The following is a 27,680-nucleotide window of genomic DNA, read 5'->3' as shown; positions in this document are numbered from 1 at the left end:
TACCACTATGAGGGGTGTTTTTCCTCCACAGTGCCAAGGACACAAAGGCACCCAGCAGCAAAAAGGCGTAGTTGCATAAGAACATAGGAATCAGAGTAGACCATTTAACCCCTCAAGCCTGTTCCACCATTCAATGTGATCATGGCTGTTTTATGACCCAACTCCATGTACCCACCTTTTTGCCCCATATCTCTTAATACTTCTGGGTAACAAAAATCTAGCAATCTCAGAGTTAAAATTAACAATTGATCTAGCATCAATTGCCATTTGTGGAGGAGAGTTCCAAACTTCCACCACCCTTTGCATGAAGAGGTGATTCCTAATTTCATTCCTGCTGAATTTTTCCTCCTGGTCCTACATTCCCCAAGTAACAGAAGGAGTTTCTCTCTGTCGACCTTATCTGTTTCCCTAAATAACTTGAAAACTTCAATCAAATCACCCCTTAACCTTCTAAATTCCAGGGAATACAACCCTAGTTTGTGTAATCTCTCCCCATATTTTAACCCTTGGATTCTAGGTATTATTCTGGAAAATCTACACTGCATTTTCTTCAAGGCCAATATATCCTTCCTAAGATGTGGTAGCCAGAACTGCTCACAGTACTCCAGGTGTGGCCTAAACAGGCTTTGTAAAGCTGAAGTATGACTTCTACCCCTTTGAATTTTCATGCTCTAGATATAAAGGCCAGCATTCAATTAGCCTTCTTGATTATTTTCTGTACCTGTTCATGACATTTTAATCATTTATGTACCTGGGCCCCCAAGTCTCTTTGGACTTCCACTTTTTCTAGCTTTTTCACCATTTGGAAATTACTTTGTTCTATCCTTTTCAGTTCCCAACATTCAGTTTACCTACATTAAAATGCACTTGCCAAAATTTTGCCCAGTCACTTAATCTATCAATATCTCTTTATAATTTTATGCTTCATTTGCACTGCTTACAATGCCACCTACCTTTATGTCATTGGTAAACTTGGATATGTGGTTTTCTATCCCATCATCTAAGTCATTAATAAATACAATGAATAGTTGAGGCTCCAACACAGATCCTTGTGGGATACCACTACCACTAGAGTACCTGCCCAATATCCCTACTCTCTGTCTGCTTTCGCTCAGCCAATTTCCTAACCAGGTGAACAATTTGCCTTCAATTCCATGAGGTTCAACCTCAGCTGACAGTCTCTTATGAGGAATTTTATCAAATGCCTCTTGGAAGTCCATATAAATAACATTGAGACATTTGCCTGTCCACTACTTTAGTCACATCTTCAAAAAGTTCAATCAGGTTCGCCAGGCATGACCTACCCTTTACAAATCCATGCTGGCTCTCTCTGATCAGCTGAAAATTTTGAAGCCATCCTCTCCTTAATTATAGACTCTAGTAATTTCTCAACAACAGATGTTAGGCTAACTCATCTATAATTCCCTGGTTTCCGCTCTCAACTTTCTCAAATAGCACAGTGACATGCACAGTTTTCCAATCTAAAGGAATGGTTCCCGAATTGAGAGAAATTTGGAAGATTATAGTTAGGGCTTCTGCAGTGTTCTCACCTGTTTCCTTTAAAACACTGGGATGTAAACCATCTGGTCCTGCGCTGTTGTCACTCTTTATTGCCATTATTTTCTTCATTATTGTTATTAACATACAAACATACAAACTAGGAGCAGGAGGAGGCCATTCGGCCCCTCGAGCTTGCTCCGCCATTCTATAAGATCATGGCTGATCTGTTTGTGGACTCAACTCCACTTTCCTGCCTACCCCCTTTGACTCCCTTGTTTGTCAAGAATCTGTCTACTTCTGCCTTGAAAACATTCAATGACCCTGTCTCCACTGTTCTCTGGGGAAGAGAGTTCTACAGACTCAACCCCTTTGAGAGAAAAAAATTATCCTCATCTCTGTCTTAAATGGGAGACCCCTTATATTTAAACTGTGCCCCCTAGTTTTAGTCTCTCCCAAAGGGGAAACATCCTTTCAACATCCACCCTGTCGAGTCCTCTCAGGATCTTATATGTTTCAGTAAGATCACCTCTCATCCTTCTAAACTCCAATGAATACAGACTTATGCTTATGTTAATTTGGTGAGCCCCTACCCTTTATTCAATATTAGTTTCCCTGGAATGTCTGGCATGCTAACCTCTTCCTCTACTCTAAACACTGATGCAAAGTAATTATTCAGCATGTGTGCTACTTCCTTTATTTTTATTGACATCATCACCATTACCAGTTTTCAATGGGCCCTCATTGCTCCTGACCACCCTTTTTTTTCTAATACAATGTAAAAGTTTTCTGTTGATTCTGATATCCCTTGCCAGTTTCTTCATATTCTCCTTTTATAGCTATTAGTATCTGTTTTGTCAACCTTTACTGTTCCTTGTGTTACGGACAGGTGGAAAATGATGGGGATGATTTCTACTTTTCACCTTTCAACTGACTGAATTCATTGTGTTTTTATTAGAATTGTGTTTTAACCCTTGAGCATTTTAATGGTCTATAAACGGACAAATGACAGGTTTTCCCATAGGTATAAAGAAAGATAAATGTTTATTAAACAATACCTGAAATTATTTGCAACTTCACCCACTAACACACACACCCACACATGAAGACACACAAGAAAAGATGAGATTAAAAGATAGCATGCACTTAGGTCTGCTGGTGTTAATGAAGAGTTCCCAGGAGGAACATTTAAACATGGTGCAGGTCTGTTTTTCCTGGTTCACTGACGTCAAACATTGGAAAGTTTCAGGTGGATGGATGTTTTGCTGCAGACTTCTTTGGTTAAATCTCGGTCACAGTTCAATGGCAAAAGTCCTGTTAAAATTTCTCAGGTAGGGAGTTTCAAAGGCCACCTTTCATCTCTGCCTCTCGGTAGTTTAAAGATGGTATTCTGGCAGGGTCCTTCTTCTTGCTGGGAGGGTCTCTCTTGCTTCTGGCTTCTGGCTTTCTGGTTTTCTGCAGAGAAAATGTCTCTTATTAAAACTCCTTATCAGAGACTTGGGGCTGAATTTTATGATGGGTGGGGTGGACCCGTCCTCCGCCGGGCCTGGAGATCCAGACTGAATTTTACAGTCCCCAGGCCCTTAATTGGTCTTGGGTAGGACTTTCACCTCATTGGCAGGAATTCCCACCTAATGGAACTGCTGGCCAATCAGTGGGTCGGCAGCTCTTAACCCCAGCAGTGCCTCTGGGAGTGGTGGCCGTTGCTGGGACCACACTCAGCTGCAGGATGAAGAAGGAGAAGTAGGTTTTTGGGGCTTTGCCGGGGGCAATCGGTCAGGCCCGGCAAGGCAAGAGGGAGTCGGTTAGGGGGGTGGGGTGCTTGTGTGCATTTGGGGCGCTTGGAGTTTCGGGGGCAGCTCTCCATGGGGCACAGAATGCCCGATCAGAACAGCCCCCACAGACTGCCAGCAGGCTGCCTAGTTTTATCAGGCGGGTTTTCTGAGAGCTCAGCTGCCCGCCAGTGAAACGTAAAATCCCCGTGACTGCAGATGGAGGCCCTTAAGTGACAGTTAATTGGCCACTTAAAGGCCTTGGTTGGCCTGGGACAGGTGGGACCTTTCTTGTTGCCACTCCCCAGATTGGCAGTGGAGGTGGGAACGGGTTGGAAAGGGTTCCCCCCCCACCCCCAGCCTTCCACTCCATTTTACACCCCCCCGGCCACCAGCCCATTCTTTTGCAGGGGGAGGGCTGTAAAATTTTGGCCTTGGTTTCTGTCAGGTGACTGAAGTTTCTCTCCCAGTGTGTTTTCATAAATGGCGTTTGATAGTGTGGCCATTGTTAGACAATGGGTTTGGGTATTGCTCATCTCTGTGCCATCTTGATAAAGTGGTGTTTTTCACACCCTTTATCCTGAGTTTGAGTCTGGAGTCTCCATCTCTGCCAAGTCATTGTTAGTTCAACTTGTTGAAGAAGGGTAACCATTAACATTGAATGGGCCATTTACATTTCTAATACTTTCTTCAACACTTAACCAGACAGGTTTCCAGCAGTTACCATGTATATACGCAGTACAGGTGAGGTCATCTGACCTCTCATTCCATCTAGTTTTGCAACAAAAGGTGTCCATTTTGAGTTCAATTCATCAGTTCATTATTGTTCATAATTTCTCCTTGCGAGAGCGTGACATTTGTATCTCTCCCATTCGCCAGGATCTGTGTTACATTTTGCATTTTTGTGTGCTTTATTTTTTAATTTTTTGTTGCCTTTTACATTGTCATTCATGGCTTTTTTGGCAAGTAGAGCTTTTGCATGTGAGGGGTATTAACAGGTTCTGTTATATGTACATTCTGTACATTGTTATGGTTTGAACATCTCCCACTGATCTTTTGTCTTTTTACCCATTGACAGATCTGCCCAGTTTATTGTGGACAGTCTCTGTCTATCACATATTTCCATTGATAGCAGGAGGTTGGTTGAGTTTCCATTGCTGAGCTGTACAAAAGAAAAGTTGTGAATGTGACTTTTAAAAAATTGCATGTGCAAAGTTTTTCACATCTGGAATAGTCTTTGTGCTGCTGTTAGTGGTCTGAAATCCACCTCACAGTTCTGTGTTTTTGTCAGCCGGGTGTCTGACCTACATGGAAACAAATCACCAAGTCTACCAAGCAGCTTATGTAGAAATTCACAAAAGGAGAGTTTGCATTTACTGAAGGTGGAGAGCTCACATGCTGTCCCAATAGAGAGCTACCAGAGAGCTCAGTTGCAGATTGGTAAGAGTCAATGTTTGGGTACTCCCAAGTGTATACAGAGGTAAATAATGGAGACTATTTGGTGCTAATTTTGATCTTGTCGATGCCTGTAAGTTCTGAGTTTGTTCATTAGAAAACAAAATACAACTGTGCATGCCCTGAGTCAGGTGTGACAGTTCCATTCCAGTGGGAGTCAAATGTGTTTGTTAATTTGCACAAAGTGAGAGAGTCTGAGCTGAATATCACATTCAGAGGCTTGGTCATCCCAAAAAATGAAGACAATATCACTGGAAATTCAACACCAAGCTTCCATTTTTGATGAAATGCCATCAAACCTAACAGGTTGAGCTTGTTGCCTTGGAAACTACCCATGCTAAAGACCAGAGGCATCTCTGGAGCCTGAACATTAGCTGAAATTGTTTCAATCAATTCTCAAGCATTCTGAGCACAGAGAGGAGAAGGCACAGATTGCTTGTTAAACACCTACAGAGCATCAGGTCTTTGCCTTTCATTCTGAGGCTTTGCGCACAAGGGTGTGTGGGATGTGCATCCCAGAGGAGTCACATAATCAGCCACACTTTAAGTATCTCCATGAACAACATGTACTGACATTTAAGTTTATTGTACACAGTATACTTTGTGGGTTTAGGTTGCATTCCATATTAAATAAAAAGGTTACTACTGCCTCAACACATACCAATATTTGGTGAATATTATTACGCAATTCTTCTCTCAATATGCTTTTCTCTCCCTTACAACCACAAACCCCTCTTTCCCAGCCCTGCTCTCCCCACAGATCTTTGACCACAGTAAGAAATGAGGAAGGAGCAATCTTAACTTTTGTTGGGTACTGTTTCACTTCCATGTGATTTGTTTCATTGAAAAAAGAAGTGGTTAAAGGTATTGTCATTCACTGGCAGGTTTATATTCCAAATGGATAGTGTGTTGGGGAGGTTTGGCACAATGACCACAACATACTGGTGATCCAGTGAGCTGGACCATGCTGTAATTGGTGTTATTACCAATCTCAGTGGTGCTGTCAAGGTGCAGCACTGCATGAAGTCCAACTGCGTCTTCACACAATGGAAAAGGATAAAAAGTCAGAGGATGAATCATGCCCAAGGATTCTTTCACGTATTTGAGGTTGAGATGTAGCATAGCTTTGCAACAAGTCACCTGCTTGCCCCCATCACCAGGAAAGGTACACAACCAAGTTAGCTAAAGAAAGAGGAAGCTTAATTAATTAATTAATATTTAATTATTAATGCCTCTTAATTTACGAGGTGAAGCTACTTGCTTAATCTACGAATTAAAATTGATATGCATTGTCATCTATCATATACAATTTTTAATGTTGATTTTATCCACATCCTTTGTAATTCTCAATGACTCTTTTTGAGCATTTAGCCTTTTGTCACATTTTCAGTCACCAAAACTCAAGTCCCGATTAAAAAGCTTGGTGTGGCCCTGCCTACAGTTCCACATACTGGCCACTGGGTGCTATTGTAAACATATATAGCTCCAATTCTCCATTATGTTTGTTTTCAACTGTAACAGGTGAGTAGTTTGGTTGAACTGTTTATTTTTCACATTTTCCAGTGTACTTTTTTACATCTTAACTTTGGCCTCTTTTCCATCTCCTCCATGCTCTCAACAATTTCCAGGCTTTTTTTTTTAGGTGGCTCAGTGGTAGCACTCTGACCTCTGAGTTGGAAGGTCATAGCTTCAAATTATACTCCAGGATTTGTGCTCGAGATCTAGGCTGTCACTTGGGTGTAGTACTGAAAGTAAACTGAGGCCTCATCTACCCTCTCGGATGGATGTAAAATAGCCTATGGCACTATTTAAAGAAGAGAAGGGCAGATCTCCCCGTGTCTTAGCCAACATGGAACCCACAACCAACAGCACTAAAAACAGATAATGATAGAGAAATTCAGGCACCTGGAGAGAACTCGTGAGTAAGTGTTCGGACTCACAAGGAAAAAGAATGTTTAGATACTGCTTTGACCAGGTGGGTGATGGCATGGCTGGTTTCCACTGTTCACCTCCAAACTGACCACAGATAGTGTTTTTATTTAAATTAGCATTTCAGCCCCTGTGTTTTGTTTGCCAAATAAACAGACAATGACATGTTTTCTCTTAGGTTTGAAACAGAAGATTAAATATTTATCGAACAATATTCATCACCCGAAATGATCGCAACACCACCCACGCATGCATTCATTCTCACAAGCACACTCAAGAAGAGATAGATAGAAGGTAAAGGGTAAGACGTGTTAAAAGTTCAAGGTGTAAAAGTCTGTTGTTTCAGGAAAACCTGTGGGATCCTCTCGGAAGGTGAGTTTTAAAGTTGCAGGTCTGTTTGTTGGTTGCCTTGTATTTGCTGAAGACTTCTGGAGGTTCACTTCAATTTGGAGATGGTGCAGATATTCTTGGCTTAGTTTTCACAGGTGGAGGAGTTGTTTCAAAGGCACACTCTATTTCGCTGCAGCAGTTGGCTTTCAACTTGTCTCAGCAGGGTTCAAATGTTAGCTGAAACTGGTCTCTCTCTCTCTCTCTGTCTCAGCCTTGTGCTGGAATTTAAGATAGCTTTCGAAGTTGACTGTGTGGTTGGTGAGAGTCCAGACTGATGTTGATGACTTGATGGCTGAACTGGAAAGACTCCTTTGTTCTTCAAAATGATTACTTTTAAATGTACACTTGACTACATTTCCTCACACTCTGCCTCCTGTAAGGATTCCATTCCATTCTTCCAGTTTCTTCATCTCCGCGCATCTGTTCTGATGATGCAACCTTCCATAACAGCGCTTCTGATATGTCTTCCTTTTTCCTCAACTGAAGAATCCCCCCAACTGTGGTTGACAGGGCCCTCGACCGTGTCCAACCCATTTCCCACACTTCTGCCCTCACCCCTTCCCCTGCCTACCAGAACTGTGACAGGGTTCCGCTTGACCTCACTTTCCACCCCACCAGCCTGCACATCCAAAGGATCATCCTCCGCCAGTTCCGTCACCTCCAGCGTGATGCCACCACCAAAAGCATCTTCCCCTCCCCTCCCCGTCAGCATTCCAAAGGGATAGTTCCCTCCACGACACCCTGATCCACTCCTCTATTTCCCCCGACACTTCATCCCCTTCCCGCGGCACCTTCCAATGCAATTGCAGGAGGTGTAATACCTGCTCTTTCACCTCCTCTCTCCTCATCATCCAAGGCCCCAAACACTCCTTCCAGGTGAAGCAGCGATTTACTTGTACTTCTTTCAATGTAGTATACTGTATTCGCTGCTCACAATACGGTCTCCTCTACATTGGGGAGACCAAATGCAGACTGGGTGACCGCTTTGTGGAACACCTCCACTCAGTCTGCAAGCATGACCCCGAGCTTCCAGTTACTTGCCCTGCTGTCACACCTACATTTCTATCCTTGGCCTGCTGCTGTGTTCTAGTGAACCTCAATGCAAGCTTGAGGAACAGCACCTCATTTTCTGATTAGGCACTCTACAGCCTTCCAGACTCAACATTGAGTTCAATAATTTCAGAGCATGATTGGCCTTTTTTATTATTATTTTATTTTGTTTTATTTTTTAACCATTTGCCTGCCTTAAACTTGTTTTTTCATGTTTGTGCTTTTGGGACAGAGCTGTCTATTATTCTGTGTTTAACACTCTCTCTGGACTAATGCTTTGTCTTTCACCACACCATTAGCACTTCCTTTGCCGTTGTCCCATGACATCTTTGTCATTTAATCTCTCCTGCCCTCTGCCCTAACACACACCTTCCCTTTTGTTCTCTTCCCCAGCCCCCTAACCCCGCTTCACTTGCTTAAAACCTATTACGTTTCTAACCTTTGCCAGTTCTGATGAAAGGTCACAGACCTGATATGTTGACTTTGCTTCTGTCTCCACAGATGCTGCCAGACCTGCTGAGTATTTCCAGCATTTTCTGTTTTTATTACCTTTAAATGTAAACTCATTGCATATTAGTTTCGCACATGTAACTTTCAATCTCAGTTCTCGATGGGCTGGTCGAATGGATTTTGATGGCCCATTTTGATAATATGAGGGCTGTTCACACCCTATTGTAGTGAAGGATAGTTGGAGATGTAGAATCTGGTAGTGTCTTTGTTTTAGCACGTTTTGTGTATAGCTCACATCCATGTGTGATAAGCTGTCTCATTTCCATGTAGATGGGGTTAATTGGTTTTAGTTCTGGTAGACATGGATGTGTATTGTAGTGCAGGAGGTGGTATTTGTCACGTGACTGTGTCCTCCATCCTGTTAAAAGCAAATGTACAAGTCTTTTAAAATTGTTCTAATATTTTAACTCTTCAGTTTGGTATTGTATTTTCAATGCTGCTCTTCTCATGAGCATGAAATACTGAGGGAGCGAGACGTGTTCAGATAAATGGCAATACAAACATTCAGACTCAAGGAGCGAGGGATATAAGCCGGAATTTTACCCCACCCCAACGAGCGGGATGGTGGCGGAGGGGTGGCGTAAAATGGAGCAGGAGGCATCGGGAGGCCTTCCCAACCCACTTCCACCTCCGCTGCCACTTTATGCCTTTATGCAGGGCCGAAAAATGGTGTGCCTGCCCTAGGCCAATCAAGGCCCTTAAGTGGCCACTTAACGGCCACTTAAGGGACTTCGCCCACCTCCATGCAGATTTTATGCATGGCAAGTGGGCATCCTGGAGCTGGGAGAAGCCGCCTAATGAAAGCAGGTGGCTTCTGAGCATCCCAGGGTGGCCCTCATGGTCGGGCACCCTGTGCCTGATGGAGGGCCGCCCCCGCTACCTCAACTACCGCCAAGACCCAACACGTTCCCCATCCCCCCAAGTCGAGCACCCTTGCCTCGCCAGGGCCCGACTGATTACCCCTGGCCGGGCAACCAAAACTTATCATCCTTCCCGCTCCCAGGCACCTTAACCATGCTGGGCTGCAGTCCCAGCAGTGGCCACCGCTTAAGGTGGCGCTGCTGGGACTGAGCTGCCTGCCCGCTGATTGGCCGGCAGCTTTATTAGGCGGGACTTCCTACTTCAAGCGGGTGGAAGTCCCTTCTCACACCAATTGAAGCCCGGGGACCTGCAAAATACGGGTCGGATCCCCAGGCAAGGCAGATGCAGGTTCGCTATCTACTTTTCAGTCAGTGGCCGGCTCCCGTTCACCTTAGGTAAAATTCCGGCCATAGAATCAAAGTCGGACACACAGAGAGGGAGAGAAAGTGGCAAAGAAAGATGGAGAGACTTTCAGCACAGAAGTAGAGAGAGGAAAAGCAGATACACAAGGGATGGAGAGAGGATAAAAAGCACATAGAGGATTAGAGAGAAGAGAACCACAAGCACACACAGGCAGACAGTAAGATAAGAGAACCAGAGGCACAAGCAAGATCAGAGACTGGCTTTGGTTATTTATGATCTTGGATGAAATTGTGTGAGTGGAGCTGCCCAGGGGGGCTGTGCTTAAAAAAAATTATGAAAATAAAATCAGTTAACTTCTTCAGGATTATGCTGCAATAGAATTAGATGTGCCCACCCTCGTAGAAGAATTAGGACTGTCTGAGGCTGATGAAAGAAAAGCTGTCACTAAAGGCTGTTTTAGGTTACAGCTTGGTGCCAAATGGGTTCTGGGAAAACATTGTCAAAATAGCCTCCTGGTTGAAGGCACTGCAGTAACATAAAAGCATGAGACATACCCTATGGCAGGGGAAGCTCTCCTTTAATTTGTATGCCAATGGTGGCAGCTTTGACAGTCAGACATAAGGCAAGGTCATGCTACACATGACAGATATATTGCCTGTTACAAAATGTAACCATAGCCAAGAGATCCTTAACACCGCAAATATATGTTGTCACTATTTGCATCAGAAATTCTTATTGTAGGGCCTCCCCATTCTTTTATTTTTGAATTTTGCTTATTCGAAATACAAGAACACAAGAAATAGGAGCAGAAGTAGACTATATGGCCCAATGAGCTTGCTCCACCATTCAATACGATCATGACTGATCTTAGGCTTCAATTCCACTTTCCCGCCTGTTCAGCATATATATCCCTTGATTCCCTGAGAGACCAAAAATCTGTCTATCCCAGTCTTAAATGTATTCAACGATGGAGCATCCACAACCCTCTGGGGTAGAGAATTCCAAAGATTCACAACCCTTCGAATGAAGTAATTTCTCCTCATCTCAGTCCTAAATGACTGTGTCTTTATCCTGAGACTGTGCCCCCATGTTTTAGATTCCTCGACCAGTGGAACAATCTCTCAGTGTATACTCTATTCGGCCCCTTCAGAATCTTGTATCTTTCAATGAGATCACCTCTCATTCTTCTAAACTCTAGAGAATGTAGGCCCAATTTACTCAGCCTCTTATTATAGAACAACCCCCTCATCCCAGGGACTCATTTAGTGAACTTTCGCTGTACTCACACCAATGCAAGTATATCCTTTCTTAAATGTGGAGACCAAAACTGCACAATACTCCAGATGTGGTCTCACCAAAACCCTGTACAATTGTAGCAAGACTTCTTTATTCCTGTACTCCAATCTCCTTGCAATAAAGGCCAACATGCCATTTGGCTTCCTAATTGCTTACTGTACCTGCATGCTAACTTTTCTGCGTTCCTTGTACAAGCACATCCAAGTCTCTTTGAACTTCAACACTTACAAGTTTCATACAAGTTTAAAAAAAATTCTGCTTTTCTATACTTATGACCAAAGTGAATAACTTCACACTTCCCGACATTATACTCCATCTGTTATCTTGTTGCCCACTCACTTAACCTGTCTATATCTCTTTGCAGCCTCTCTGTGTCCTTCCACAGCTTACCTTTCCACCTACCTTTGTATCATCAGCAAACTTAGATACATTACAGAAGGAAGTCCAGCAGCGAATGTTTGGCTTTGCAGAGATTACATGCCAGTGGTATCATAGGAGCGGGAGCTATTATCTGGGTAAAGCAATTGAACAGTGGTGTGAGTAAAGTTGCTCTAAGATTGCACTAAGATCTGTGCTGGTGGTGTTAGCTTGTAGGTCTTATACAGCAGACTGCAGTTTGTAAGTAAACCTGCCCAGATCTGTTAAGCTGGATTGGATCTTCATGGCAAGCAACCTTAGCAAATCTCAGCACATTTACTTGCAGCCGGCTGTATGAGACCCGGGCATCAGGATTCAGCTACACCAGAACAGGCTTTAGCACAAGATAAATGCACTTAAAACAATATAAAGGCCAGGACTGCTGTGGCAATGACAGTGAAAATGTCACCATTTACCGTTATTACTTCACTGAAACTGACTGCAATTTCAGGAGTTCAGACATGAGCAGGATAAGGCAGAAATTTAGAAGTTGCTGTCAGTGAGTGCTGTATAGTGCTCCTCCATAGTGTGTGCTGTAGAGGTTCCCACAGATTGCAATCTTCTGTGCAATCATGGATTGGCAAGAACTTCCACCCTAACACTGATAGTCTCACTGTGAAAATCCTGGAAAAAAATTACATCTTGTTGAATGAGGTGTAACTGAATTTTTAATGGCGTACTAACTTCATAATTACTGCTAAACTCGCTCACTAGTCCTGAAAAGGTAATTTTACATTTGTGGAATGTCAAATTTCTCCACAATGATTAAAAATTCCACATTTTTTAAAACCTTTTTTTTTTCTTTTTTTAAAAGTCTCTTTATCTTTATTTTAGGTTCTATCGTAATACATATTTCTGAAAATTTAAATTAAAAGTGAAGGATTTCAAGTGCTTTTAATATCCTGGTTTGCTGTGTAACAATATTTGAATGTGATTAGCTGCCTACCTGCTGACATCACTGCTGCTGCATGCCTGGAGATCCCCTTGATTTGGTGCCAGATTTAAACTGCCATCAGGAAAGAGAAAATCCCAGCCACAGAGATTGTTAGATCTTTGTGGGCAGCTTTCTTTGAGGTCTGCGGCGAGTGCCAAGAACTCTTAGAAAAGAGAAAAGGCCGTGTAGCCTAGAAAGTCCATCCCCAGACCAGACGTACCTAATCTCCTCCTCACGTCTCCCTGAATCTCCTCTTGCTGCCGAAACACATCTAATTACTTCTTGAACACATTTAGACAATCTGCTGCCACAACATTGTCAGCAATAAAGATTTAATGTGTGTGTTAAGTCAGTGAGGTAGCCTAAGATACTGGGGTGCAGGGGTGAATTTTCTCAGAGCTTCACCCATTCTACTACTGCAAGTTGTGCAGTAATTCTGTTTACAAATGTGCCTTCCACCAATGTCACAGTGGTAATAGCATTGCCACATTAAGCCAGTTCATGTTAAGTAGATGATCTATTTATTTTAATATGTTAGTCACTTATTTGGAATACACAGCTACATGTAAGAAGTTTCAATTGGACACTTTTACCAATTTTTTTTTTAGAGCTCCAGGATTGTAGACTGTTTATTCCTATATTTTTTTGCTGTGGTTTGGGTGCTGGTAACAATAATTCCCGGGACTTCTGCTAGTGTGGTTGCCAGCTTGCAATTCTCCTAGTTGTTAAAATGAGCAGGGAGAAAATCGCAGGCTAGCAAGTGCACCATTGCAAACCATGGTCGGTGAATATTTGCCTATGTAGTAGGTGGTCTTGCAGCCTGTAAATATAATGCTCCATTAAATGATCTGGCATTTGTGCTTGAGCAGGTAAAACCTTCTTGGAAGGCCAGTGGATAGCAGAAATGAACAGTTTACCTCTGTGGTATTTGGCCACAGTTTGTCAATTCGTGGTCTGGCCATTAGTAAGCCATTGTCAGCCTACTGTTAACAGAATACAACACACTTTCAACGTTGCTAGCTTAGGCAACTTCCTTCAGTATCAAAGAATTTCTGTGGCCAGAGCAAGAAAGTCAAGACCACAGTTTATGGCATGTGTGCAAGCTATAATCACAAGTTTGGAGAAATTGTATATAATGGAACAAGGTATTTAGAAAGAGACTGTTTCCAGTGATTGAAGCATCTAGAACATGGGGACATAGATAGAGGATTAAATGCAAGTGATTTAGAATAGAGAGGAGGAGAGGCCTTTTACACAGAGGGTTAAGAGACTCTGCAATGCACAACTGAAGCTAGTGATTGAAGCAGAGACCAGGTTAGTTTTAGAAATAGGTTAGCTAGTTGGTTGAAAGAAAGAGAATGGATACAAGAGCAGGGCAAGCACATGAAATTAGCCTACTACTCATGTGGAGAATAAACATTGCATGGACTAGATGGGCTGAGTGGCCTCTTTCCGTGTCGTAATTTCCATGCAAATCTTGCACATGCTCAGTTCCATGCCATTGCCAAATTTGCTGAGGGTATAAATGAGGCAGGTTCAGCACAGTGGAAAATTAATACATTTTCTGTATTACATAAAAGGGATAGAATATTTAGTTAGTAGGAATCAACACAATGTGTTTTGCATGTAAATGAATAAATATTGAAAATCCAAAACCAATTATGAGGCAGTCATTTAATTTGAATTAATTGTACCTTCTTAATGAGGGAGCCATAAAGAATGGGCTACATTTTCATCCTTGTACAACAGCTGTGAATCAGCAAGGAGGTATTTTGGGCTCTATCATTAATAAAGAGGTATTTTCCTCCTATCTTTTGTAATGGAAATTCACTTACACACAGAGCAAACTGACAGTCCATCTTATCATGCCACACAGAGGAAGCATTCATTAATAAAATGAAGAAACACAGTTTATACCTGCCTCATGGAAGTTAGCTACAGTTAACTAGAGCAACCGTCTTTTAAATGTTTTAAAACAAGTTTAAAAGTACTGTCTGGCATTAATGGCACTAAGAAGGGGAAAATCCTCCTCATATAGGCTATATCAGAAAGCATGGCTGACCTGTACTGAAATTTTTATACTTTAAATTAGAGGGGAAAATATTAACTGTTATTTCCACCACTCTTCCTGATGTTTTCAAGCTTAGTCCTTCTGACTTTATTTGACAGAGCTGCCCTTGCTTGTCATTAGATACATTAGTGAGTCTCAGTGGGAATTTGTTTAGAATTGTAAGTAGTGTGTTGGTTGAGAGATTGAATTGCTATCTGCTGAGAAACAAACATCTTTCTAAATATTATTGTATATTGCCGCCATGTACACAGTGGCGGATAACGTCAAGTGACAAGCTGAGACGTAATATGCTGCACTTTGTTTCAGAAAACAAAACATTAAAACAGACAAAGCCGCTGCGACTAATTGAGCATTTCATTAATTAGCAGTGATTATGTTTCCATTACTATGGAAACAGTCCAAGCAGTTGCACTTCAGAGCTTGCCAGAGAAGTGAAAGGGTTTTCCCTGGTGTTAATAAGGGAAAATGTAACTGACTGGTATTGAATGAACCCCATCCCCAGCTGATGGAAACTACATGCAGTGGTCAACTTATGATGCTCCTGAGTTCAAGGTTGACGAACAGCATTAGTTAATTCTGATCACACACATCGGCAACTGATGAATTGGTATTCCAATTAGAGTCATTCATATTTCAAAAGGAACACAATTTATTTTTTTCCCAAAATGAATCTGTCCTCTAAAATGTGTGTAACATATTGAGAACAACTATTTGTTCCATTTCAATTTTTAGAGCACTTTAAAAAATTGAAGATTGGAACACAATCACAACATTTACTTATATAGTCCCTTCAACATAGCAAACTATCCCACCGGATAGCAAAGTTGCCTACATCATAGGTTCTAAGCCTAGTCAGGGTATCTCTTGTGAATGGTGAGGCTGTTGTTATAAAGATCTTGGGCCGCTCCTGTCCAACTTTAACATGCTGTGGAACTAGATTAAGATAGTTTTGAGGCAGGGGCCACATTGCTGCCCTTAGGTCAATAGGCATTCTGAAGCATGTCAGCAGCATAGGGGCATTGTATGCAGGGATATTACTGCTGTCTCTCAAGATGATATCAGTCTAATCTATCCATTCAAACCTGTGCGAGTGACCATTGATGTGCCAGCAACTGGCAGGACCATACATTGGGTCTCAAAAAAGACCTGGGGCATTGGATCTCAAATGTTCAGTCTCTTTTCTGTCCCCCCCCCCCCCCTGCCTCTTTTATCGATGGGTGGAGGGTCCTTTCTCACAAGGCCATTCCACAAGTTAATTGCTCATTCATCTCTTTTCAGTACATGGGACTTTGCTATAAGCGACTTTTCTGCCACATTTGCCTGCACAACATATACTGCATATTTAGAGTAATTCATTGATTATGAAGTGTTTTGTGACTGCGGCTTAGTTTTGATTTTTTTGACCCAAATGTTCTAAACATAGGTTTAAATCTGCTGTAAACTACATAATAAAATGTTGACCCAAGCTTCTGATTTTTCTCTTGCTAACCTATGGCCGGAATTTTACGCCACCCCAACGAGCAGGATGGTGGTGAAGGGGGGGGCGTGGGGGCGTAAAATGGAGCGGGAGGCTCCGGGAGGCTTTCCCGACCTGCTCCTGCTTCCGCTGCCCTTTACGTAGGGCGGTGGGGGGGGGGGGGGGGAATGGCCTGCCCACCCCAGGCCAAACAAGGCCCTTAAGTGGCCACTTAACAACCACGTAAGGGCCTTCGCCCACCCGCACGCGGATCGCCCGCCCCCACGCGGATTTTATGTGTGGCAAGCGGGCGTCCTGGAGCCAGGAAAAGCCGCCTGGGAAAACCAGGTGGCTGCTGATTGTCTCGGAGGTTGGGGGTTGCCTGCTCAACGGGCACAGGATGCCCGATGGAGGGCCGCCCCCACTACCCCAAGCATCCCCAGCACTCGTCATGCCCCCCCCCTTCCCCCCAACTGACCACACTTGCCTCGCTGGGGCCCGACCGATTACCCCCGCTGAGGCAACCAAAACTTACCTTAACTCCTGGCACCATGTCTTCCTCTGCGGTTGGCTGGGCTGCAGTCCCAGCAGTAGCCACCGCTCCTAGTGGCGCTGCTGGGACTAAGAGCTGCTGGCTCGCTGATTGGCCGGCAGCTCAATGAGGCGGGAATTCCTCCCTCAAGCAGGTGGAAGTCCCACCTCGGAACAATTAAAGCCTGGGGACCGTAAAATATGGAGCTGACCCCTAGGCGAGGCGGAAGCGGGTTCACCACCAACTGAAATGTCGGTGGCCAGCTCCCGTCCGCCCAACGTAAAATCCCTGCCTATGTTTCCATCATTTGTAAATTTAGCCAAAGTAGCATTGTTCATGATAGAGTAGATCCCGTCTGAGCATCATTTATCATCAATCTTTGCAGTCTGTCAAACCATGGCAAAAATGATAATGGAATGAAATAATTTACATTACAAAAGGTCTACATTATAAAATAACAAGTGTTTGTACTGCATTAACCTCAACACCTCTTCACCCTCCAGTGCTTGCTTCATAGTTATACTCTATTAAATACATTAATGATAAGCACAAGTACCGCAACTTAGTCATTTATGGCATTTATGCAAATACAGAATCAATGGCCTAGAAATTTGAATGTGTTGTGCCTGTTTTACAGATGTAATATGGGTGTCTAAGGGTCCAATGTGGCGGGTGGCATGCACACACTGGGCTGGATTTTCCCGGTGGGGAATCGGAGCGGCAGCAGCCACTACGGAACCCGACGCCGGGGTTGCTGGGCCCGATCTTCCGGGGATGCTCCATGGCGGCCCCTCCGCCGCTCTGCAGTGGGACCCTGCTTTTAATATTTAATTTACATGTTTGCATTAATTAAAATCTAAACCACCTTACCTTCAGTTCCCAGTCTTCAGCATGACGGGCGGCACTCACGCTCCTTCACTTTCCTGTCCGGGGAAAGCTGGCGCCACCGAGGTAGGAAAGGGCTGACCTCTGCACTTTGTTGAACTGTCTGCAGTACTGGCAGCCTTTTAAAAATGGCGGCAGCACCTGCTTCTGCATCGGTGAATGGTGTTGGCAATGCCGCCCCTGCCACATAATTGGGAGGAGAGGGCAGCCGCCATGAATATGTAAAGTGGCTGCCCGCCTCAGAATCGCGGCGGTGCAGGTCCCATGGGGGATAGCTGCCATTTTCCGCACCCACCGCCGCTCCCGGTGGCAGGACTACAAAATCCAGCCCACTCATTCCACGCTGGAAGTGCACCACATGCCATATTGGTTAAGGCTACTCTGTAGGCGTCCAGGGCTGTTCCTGAATCAGCTGTTAGGCCCCCTGTTTGTGTCTGAAATGGGCCTAATGTCTGGTTGGACTGTACCAGATGGATGCTGGAGTCAGTTTCTCCAGGGGCTCAGCAGCCAAACCAGAGTTCCTTAAAGGGACCACTTGAGGTTGCTATCCAACAAGCAAGATTAATGTTTTTTACTTGTCTTATTGAGCATCAGAGTCCACCTCCTGGCTCCACGTTAAAATTGTGGGTTGGTGCCTGCCATCACTCATCAGCTTCCTGATGGCCTCTCTTCCCAGGGATTCTCTTGAAGGCCTTAGCTGGATGATAGTGCCATCCCTGTGACTGAAAAGCTGCCCCAGTTGCTGTGGCTGGTGCCGACATATTGTTGGTACTGTCCTAAATGAGGCAGATGGACCAATTTACTGTGGTCCTGCTGTCGGCAGCTCCCGGATTCAGGTGTGTTCCAATGTCTAGGCCCATGTATCGTAAAGTCAATATTGCCATGTTTTGCTTCACTATTTAAGATAATTTGAGCAGCCTTGTTAAACAAAAATTGATGCACATTAGCATTGGACAAAATTCAAAACTAATTTAAGCACCATGGAAACTTAATGTTGATGCACCTTTGTGAACTTGCTGATCAATGGGTGAGTGCTCACTGAAAACTATCCATTTTCCAGTTATGTAAGATGACACAAGATGACTATCCTGCACTAGGTAAAGTGTGGGACAAAGTTCACTGGTGATACTAGATTTCCTTCAAAAACTGCATTAAAAAGCAGGAAGAAAAATATCTATAAAAGTATCTATAATCCTCTTATAAAAAGAAAGATTTGCATTTATATATTGCTTTCCACAACCTCAGGACATCCCAAAGTGCTTTACAGCCAATTTACGACTTCTTTGAAGCATAGTCACTGTTGTAATGTAGAAAACGCAGCAGCTAATTTGCACACAGCAAGCTCCCACAAACAGCAATGTGATAATGACCAGATGATCTGTTTTCGTGATGTTGATTGAGGGATAAATGTTGAAATATTATAGCACCATGGAGACTTAATGCTGAGCATTATAGAAAGGCTCAGATTTTCCCATTGGTGGGTGATTTCATCCCCTTCCAACCCCGTACTAATGTGCTCAAACCAAATTAATTATAGTAAACTATGACAGCCATGCATTTTATCGATTGCTGTCTCAGTGTACATTTATAATAGAACAGAGGTATTGCATGTAGAGCTCTCTCACAGCTAAAGCAGAATATTCTGGTTGGCTTCTTTTTAACTTTGCCCTCCCAGAAAATGTTATATTGTTAAAATGGTAAAGAGGATACAGCCAGCCATTGGCTCTTGTGGTAGAGTAGGAATTTATGGGACAATCTAAACTCCTTGATCAGCGGGGGTGTAGTTAAAATGGAGCGCTTCCATTTCCTGCCAATCTGTGATTTTAACACTGTTAGTTTTTGGTGATGGCATTAATAAATGCTAATGTCGTACATGGCACCCTAATGGAATTTTAACCTGCTCTTGAGCAGCCTGCCTACTGTGACTGTCACGTTAGTTAAAGCTGTCAGGAAACCAGCAAGGCCACCAAATGTAATGCAAAAGAATTTTCCTAGTTGAGGCCCTGAGGAGCAAGGGCACTCCTTTCAGGCCTGACAAGGGAAATCTGGGCCTCTGCTGCACAAGGTTGCTCATACCCCTGCTCTCCCTACGACCCTCGCAAAAAACACTCTCCTTCTGGTGCTCTGGATGGCCCATTTTAGATGTTGGATTGCTAAATTAATTCATCACATGCTCATCCCAAGGGGTCCCAGGCTGATGTGCACTGAATGAAGAGTGGGTTTGCGAGGGTTCATAATCACTCAAAACTAGTCTGAAGCAGTTAGAATGTCTCTTGTCTGGATTATCCAAAGCTGTAGTCATACAGATTTAAATCTCTCCTTATCCGTGGACCTAAATGTCATCTTAACTTTCTTTTTCTGCAACGGAGAGAAGAGTTTAATCAAACTGGCAGTGCTAACAACATGTTTGACTCAGAAGTTCATGAATTTGTGATTGCGGAGGTGTTTGGCATAATTCATAGTTAATTATTAATTACACGCGCTTGAAAGGATACAAAGGTGATAAAATGCTGAGATGTTTTTTATTTCTAAATCAGTCATTTGGGATTTGATGAATTGATTTGTACTGCTCAAAAAATAGATCTATTCCCATCCAATGTGGTCAACAGACCAAAAATTATAAATATTCATTTCTTTTCAGAAATAATAAACATGCAGCTTACTGTGCATGTGCAAAGTTCAGTATTTAGTTTTATTAAGCATTATTCAATAATAATGTTTTCTGTTTTATACAGCTGATCCAAACACACTTTTCAGATCCAATTCCTTGGCTTCAAAGGCTATGGAACAGTTTATGAAGGTAAGTGGCTTCACTTTCCCAAATACTTCTCTTTTTAATGTTTTCATGTTGACCCCTGCAAACTTGAGTCCATTTTGCACTGCTATAATGACTGAAACAATTATTGGGCCCTAGACATTGATGAAATTGTCTTTTTCATTTACTTTTTTATATTGCTATTGTCTGAAAGCTGCTAGTTTTAAAAAGAAAATCAGCAAATCATTAGGGATCTTGGAGGTTAACTTCTCATCTCCAGTTCAATCCCAATCCCTCTCAGCTGGAACGAATAATATGTTCCTTCTTTTCTTATTGGGAGATTGAATTACTGGCTAATCTAACATGGGAGAGAATTAATTTCCCCTCAGTATTAGATTGCCAATAGTCAGGAAAAATAGTAGAACAAATGTCACTAGTTTTCTGGAATGCAATGTCTAAAGAGAATGATATGTTCCCTGATTCCTTGCTTAAGTGGAATCAAACCCTTCGCTTACAGAGAGGTCATCCAAACATTACTCAGGAAGGTTCACCAGTGACTTGGAGGACCATGCAATATATAGCACAACAGTGTTCATTTCTCTGCAGGCTTCAGAATGTAGGCGTACTGTAAAAAATAGCAGAACTCAAGGTGGATAAGCCACTATGCCCTGATGCCATGCGCCAGAGAGCTGTTGAAGGGGGACAGAGAAGAGACAGCAGAGGCTCCGGCTCCAACTTTTCAATCCTCCTTAAATACTACAAATGCTGTAAGGGAATTGGAGGGTAGCCAGTGTAGCTTAAAAAGGGAGGACAAACTGAGACACTAATAGGTCTATAGTTAATCTTAAGCTGTAGGCAACTCATAATTTGACATCAAATTAGTGATCACATAGAAATGCATGGGTCAATTGAGGACCATCAGTATGGATTTGTTAAAAGCAGTTTGTGATGGACAAATTTAATGCATTTATTTTTAAAGTGGTGACTAATTGGGAATGCAGTATCATAGAATCTGAGAGCACAGAAAAAGGCCCTTTGTACCTATGCCAGCTCTTTGAAAGAGTTATCCATAAGTCCCACTCTCCTGCTCTTTCCCCATTGTTCTGCAAAATTTTCCTCCTCAGGTATATATACAATTCCCTTTTGAAAGTTACTATTAAATCTGCTTCCACCACTCTTTCAAGCAATGTATTCTATATTAGAACAAATCACTGCAAAAAAAAAATTCTCCTCATCTCCCCTCTGATTATTTTGTCAATAATCTTAAATCTGTGTCCTGTTTTTGTACATATAGATGATGTGGATTTGGGTACAATCTCAAAATTTGGACAGCACAAAAGTAGGGGGTTTTGGCACAGCGGGCGGCACAGTGGCGCAGTGGTTAGCACTGCAGCCTCACAGCTCCAGCGACCCGGGTTCAATTCTGGGTACTGCCTGTGTGGAGTTTGCAAGTTCTCCCTGTGTCTGCGTGGGTTTCCTCCGGGTGCTCCGGTTTCCTTCCACAAGCCAAAAGACTTGCAGGTTGGTAGGTAAATTGGCCATTATAAATTGCCACTAGTATAGGTAGGTGGTAGGAACAATAGGGACAGGTGGGGATGTGGTAGGAATATGGCATTAGTGTAGGATTAGTATAAATGGGTGGTTGATGGTCGGCACAGACTCGGTGGGCCGAAGGGCCTGTTTCAGTGCTGTATCTCTAAACATAAACTAAACAAATAGTGAAGGACTGCAAATTCACATCAGGAAGAAACAGGTTAACAGAAAGAGAAGATTGGTAGCTTATGAAATTTAACATCAATAATTATGAGCTAATGCAATTTTTTTGTAAAATTACGGATCGTCAACGGAAAGATGCAGAAGGATGTGGCTGAATGGACACCTAGGGGTTCAAATAGATTATTCCCTGAAAATGAGAATCCTGTTAGATAAAGGAATAAAAAAGGCCAATAGTGTTTTATCAATAGGAGTATTGAATACAAGTAATGATAAATTTGTCATAAGGCAATAGTTAGGCCACAATTACAGAAGTGTGTGTAGTTTTGGGTGCCTGAGTGAATTTGCCAGGGATGGAAACTACAGCTATGAAGAGAGACTTGAGATGCCAGGATTATCTCCACTGCAGCAGAGAAGGCTAAAAGGAGATTTAATGGAGCTTTCTAAAATTATGAGTAGTTATAATTGGGTGAATAGAGAAAGTTCCTTTCCTCAGGTTGCTGAGTCAATAACATGGGTTCATACATTTTAAAATTGCTTCGAAGGGAATGAGGTTAGGAAAATTTTCTTTACTCATCGTTGTTGGACCATTGAAAATATTGTCACGGAGAGTGGTTGAGCAGAGACGTTGCACCTTTTAAAGGAAAAGTGGATAAATATTTGTCAATAGAAGATGATATAAGGCTATGGGGAGAATGGAGGGTAATGGGATTAGTTTTGATTCTGCTCTAGCCAGGCCACCTTCTTTGCTATAACTTCCATGGTTCTATGCTTCTATTTAAAAAGAGAGACTTGGCTAGAGTGTGGATATTCAAGCTCCTGGTTAAAGAATAATCTGACAGCAAACGTAGATCACACTAAGAGGTGACATGCAGTCATCCAATAGAACAGTCTTGATTCAAGTTGGAGATAATGCTTTTTTATTTATAGCACTCGTATTTAATATGACATTTTTGACTCTCATGCAAAAATCTGTTCAACACATTGGCCTGGATTTTGTTCTCAGTGGTGAAGGAAAGGCACTCGTCATTCACCTTAACGACAATTGCCCACAGACTTTTCGGCGGAGATTTCCTCTATTTTAGCGGCTGCTCTAGTGCAGCGCCCTCTACAGGGGATCTGTGGTGTCTGTGAACAGGACAAGCAATAGTGAAACAAGAAGCAAAATATTGCGCATGCTGGAACTCTGAAATGAGAACAGAAAGTGTCGGAAATACTCAGCAGGTCTGATGAAGGGTCACAGACCTGAAACGTTAACTCTGTTTCTCTCTACACAGATGCTGCTAGACCTGCTGAGTATTTCTGGCACTTTCTTTTCTCATCACAAGCAACAGTGAGGCTGGGGGAATCCTCATTGAGGCATGCAAAGTCCAAACTAGGAAGTTCAAAGCAGGAAATATCAATTATATATAAATGATGCGCAGAAAGTAAATAAAAATTGGGAAATACAGTTGGGTTAAGAGAGAGATAAAAGACAGACAGGAAAAGTTAAAAAAAAATTTAAATCCCTAACACTAATCTTCAGAGGGAATGGGACGCCACATTTTATAATTAATTTTTCAGGGCAAGAGAGCTTGTTCAGCTGTCAATATCACTTATCACGTTGTTAAAACTCACTTCCTTCTGCATGCACCAGCCTTAAGTTTTTCAGCCAAATTTATCGCAGAACAATTGGACAAATACTCAAGTTTACACTGTTGCAGTCATTTTAATGACGGGTCTAAGGGCTGGATTTTGTTCTCCCTGAGGCATTGGGTTCTGTGGGGGGGGGGGGGGGGCGTGGGGGGCGTGGCCTGAGAATGGCTCCAGATGGGGCCCACCACGGATCTTGACATCTTGAGGGCCTGGCCCATTCCTCCCGGCAACGGCGAGGCTGCAAGGTGGCCCCCCCACCCCCGCTGCTGTCAACGGGACATCAATTAAAATATTCAAATCGATAAAATGAATACATTTAAGGAGACTTACCTGCGATCTTGCGGGCCCACTGTGATCTACAGCACGGTAGCTGGCATTCCCGCACCTTCAAATCCCTGTCCGGGGAAACGCGGTGCCACACTGGTGGGGAGGGGGGAGGAGGTAAGATTTTCCGTGCAGGAGAGGGGGGACAGGATCAAATAAATGTAATGGGTGTAGGGGATGATGGGAAGGGTTGACCTTTAAACTTTGTGCAATTTGAGGGGGGAAGGTCAGATGTAAAAGTTAAGTGTTTTGGTGGGGGGAAAGGGCAAGTAGTTACTGTAATTGTTATTGGGGGAGTGGGAAAGGGGCGTTACAAATTAATTTATTTAATTTTGGGGGAGTTACTTCTTTAAAAATTTAAATGTACCAGCTTGATTTGGGTTTAATGAGGGTGAAATTAATCTTGGGGGAGCCGTGCAAAACTGATGATAGCCACTGGCAGCCCCTTTTACACCTGTCTGATTTTATTTTATAGTGACTTCATTTATGTCCTATCTCCATCCCCACCATGATATTTGTGAATGTTTCTCACAAGTCACAGAGGTGGTACAGAATATGTTCCATGCTTTGTTTAATGCTGTAAACTTTTCAGAAGTGTAAATGAAGAATGAGACTTCACAGATATCTAATATCGTCAGGCCATAATAGTCCCCTGTGTGGTTAAAAAGGAAATACTCTCGAGTTTTCAGTGATCTTATTACTCTGAGCAAATCAGAAATTTCCCCTACCATGTCCTTCGATCAGCCCATGGTCATAACATACTGATAGCAAACAGTATATAGTGCTCTAATTCTTGTTCTTAGGGATGATTGTGTGGCAAAGAAAGACTCTTAGTAATATTGTGTCTCCTGACTTGGTGTAAAACAATCTTTGATATTTATCTTTTATGTAATTTTCATCTCAAGCTACTTTGGGGTCATTGATTTACATTACTAATGGCTTCATTATATTGTCAATTATTATATTATTATTGTTGTATGATTGCCTTTAAGAGTGATGTCCCTTTAAGATCTTAGTATGCTAATAAGCTAAGTACCAGGATGAAGTCATGTGACTACAAGCCAGAGACACTCTGCAACTGCAACCCAGCATTATATTAATATAATGTTAATATTTTATTCTGTACCATATATAATAGTTTAGCTGTAATAAACCTGTTTAAGATCTTCAGCATAACTGGACTCCACGCATCTCATTTATGTTGTATCAGACAACATAAAGAACATGGTGGCAGCTGTGGCGAGAAGACAAAATCTAAATTGAAGACCATAGGTAAAACAGCTCTGATAACGACCATTCCTACAGCCACTAGAGAGAAAGTTCAAGAGAAATACTGGCCCAAACAGTGGATAGACACAATAACTCACCTCCAGCTATAGAAGACCAAGCTCAGAATGACAGGCTGCAAGTAAATCGGGTGAGTCATTGTGCGATGGTTGAGGGATACTGTTTAAAATAAAACAAGCTTTGAAGTGCTTCCAACTTTGTTTTTTTCTAAAGACTCCATAAAAAAAGGGAAGTCCTGACTCTTTTCCCAGGCTGATCGGGGTTGGCGCCATTACAATAGGCATATGATTGCAAAATGCGTGGGCAATTCCTGATCACTGTAGAATCTCCCTTCAAGCAGCCAAATTTTTAAAAGGAATTCATTAAACCACTCAAGCATGAATAACATAAAAAACCCTAGCAAAAAAAAACAATTGAACTGCCTATTGAACAGCTGTGTCAACAGACAAGCTTAAGTACTGCAAGGAAGATAAACACAGAGCACTGTCAAACACCTGCTCCGCTCAATCCAAGCAGCTAGTCTAAATAACAGAGAGTTTCTTAAAGGGGAAACAGTGCAGGGTCAATGAACAAGTTTTAAAGCAAGTTTAAAGCAAAGGAACAGCAGGAAGATGGATACCAAATTTCCCAGCATGATTGGAAGGCCATGGATATCCTATCCGAGTTCCAACTTTACAAACAAAGAATTCAATTATGCTTCACAGACCAAATAATTTTAGAACCAAAAAAACAAGCTGTAAAAATACTGATGGGCAGTTGAAAATGTGGGATTACACTGAATCAACACCTCTGGCTTATCTGAAGAGGAACATAAAGATTCTGCAAAGATATGGAAAGTGCTAGAAGATCAGCTCAGATTAAGAGTGAATTTTAGAATTCACCTGGAATTGATGTCCTACAGGCAACAGCCCCAGGAATAAATAGACCAGTTCATCAGTAGGTGCCATAGTAAGGGCAACAAATGTGATTTTTCAGAAACTGAGCTGTCAGACCGAATAATGGAGCTGGTGATCATCTCAACACCCACTGAAGTGTTTCAAAAAGACTTCTTAGGGAAAAAGAAAGGTCACAGCATTGATGCGCTGCTGAAAGATGTCAGGAAATATGAAGCCATTGCAGCTGGACAACAGCATCTGCAAGCACTAGGTGCAGCCAACAGTATTGGCAAGATAACCAGGTCAAAAAAAGCAAGCAAGCTGTGTGGTAAGTATGGTTGCTCCCACTCACCACGAAGTTGTCCTGCATTTCAAGACCTGTGCAAGGCCTGCGGTGCAAAAGGACACTGTGCCTGCCTGTGCAAGAACTCTGGCTCCAAAGATGCAGCCAAAAGTCACAGTAGGGCACAAGCAAACAGAATACAGGCGCAGCAATAAGGCAACAGCAGGAAGGAGAGCTCCAGAGACCTGCATAAGCACAAGCTAATACATGAAGACCACAGCGAAACAAACCTGAGACAAGACTCAGAGAGGAGTGATTCTCAGCCAGAAGATGAATAGGCTGTCCACATTATGAACCTGACACATCATGTTGATGAAGTCAAGCTACTAGAAGCTTTTGCTACTATTAACATCATGCGCCGAAAGAAAATTGGCAAACAAGGGTTAAGATTGACACTGGAGCTAGTGCAAATATCCTACCAGTCTGAATCCTGAAGGATATGTACTGGGGTTGTTGGAAATCAATGATACAACTGACACTGCAAAGTTATCTGCATACAATGGGTCACCCATCCTGGACAGTGGCACACTAACAATGCAATGCAGCTATGGTAAGTTGTCATGGAAACCACAAATATTTTACCTGGTAGACACGAGCAGACCAGCAGTGGCAGGACTACCAGCATGCAAGGACCTCAACCATCCACGTGGTCACCAGGGTACCCATTACAGCAGAAGAGACCAAGGGTACCCACACTGAGCCAGTCCACGACCTCCAACAAATGTACCCAGACAGGTTTACGCCATAGGAGATTTCAAAGGCGATGCTGTACTGCACCTCAGAGAGGATGCAATTCCGTCAATCGGCCCTCCCAGAAAGTGCAGCGTGCACATACAAAAAAAACCTAAGCGTGAGTTAGATGACATGAACCGCTATGGGATGATCCGTCATGTGCATCATCACACAGACTGGTGCAGCTCAATTATGTGCATACTGAAGAAGGATTGAGCAATCAGGGTATGTCTAGATCCGAGGTGTCTAAACCTCTCCCTAACGAGATGCCCCCACAAGATTCCAACACTAGAGAAATTGAATCCCAAATTCACAGGAGCTAAATTCTTTTTCCAAGTTGATTGCTGAATATGGATATTGGTCAGTACACCTAGCTAAGGAATCTCAAGAAGTCACCACCTTCAAGACATTTGGAAGATACTGCTTCCAGAGATTACCCTTCGGCTTATCTGTCAGTCAAGATTTGTTTCAGCAGCATATGGACAGAATTATAGAAAATGTGCCTGGATGTATATGCATTGCCGATGACATTGCAGTAATGGGCAAAGCCAAAGAAGAACATGATCGAAATCTTCATTCACTGATGGCAGTAGCTCGT

The 27,680-nt window shown here is 42.7% G+C and overlaps 1 protein-coding gene across 8 annotated transcripts in view; it reads left to right on the top strand.

Moving 5' to 3' along the window:
- Positions 1–27,680, top strand: part of LOC137382667 (rasGAP-activating-like protein 1) — a 385,434-nt gene that overhangs the window by 278,455 nt on the left and 79,299 nt on the right. For all 8 annotated transcript variants that reach the window (XM_068054911.1, XM_068054910.1, XM_068054915.1 and 5 more), the window contains one exon: positions 20,154–20,218. In XM_068054911.1, coding sequence (XP_067911012.1) covers positions 20,154–20,218 — 65 coding nt within the window. The remainder of the gene's footprint in view (positions 1–20,153; positions 20,219–27,680) is intronic.

Source organism: Heterodontus francisci, chromosome 23 (assembly GCF_036365525.1).
Source record: "Heterodontus francisci isolate sHetFra1 chromosome 23, sHetFra1.hap1, whole genome shotgun sequence".
Classification (NCBI taxonomy): Eukaryota; Metazoa; Chordata; class Chondrichthyes; order Heterodontiformes; family Heterodontidae; genus Heterodontus; species Heterodontus francisci.
This window is presented reverse-complemented; position numbering and strand designations above follow the sequence as displayed.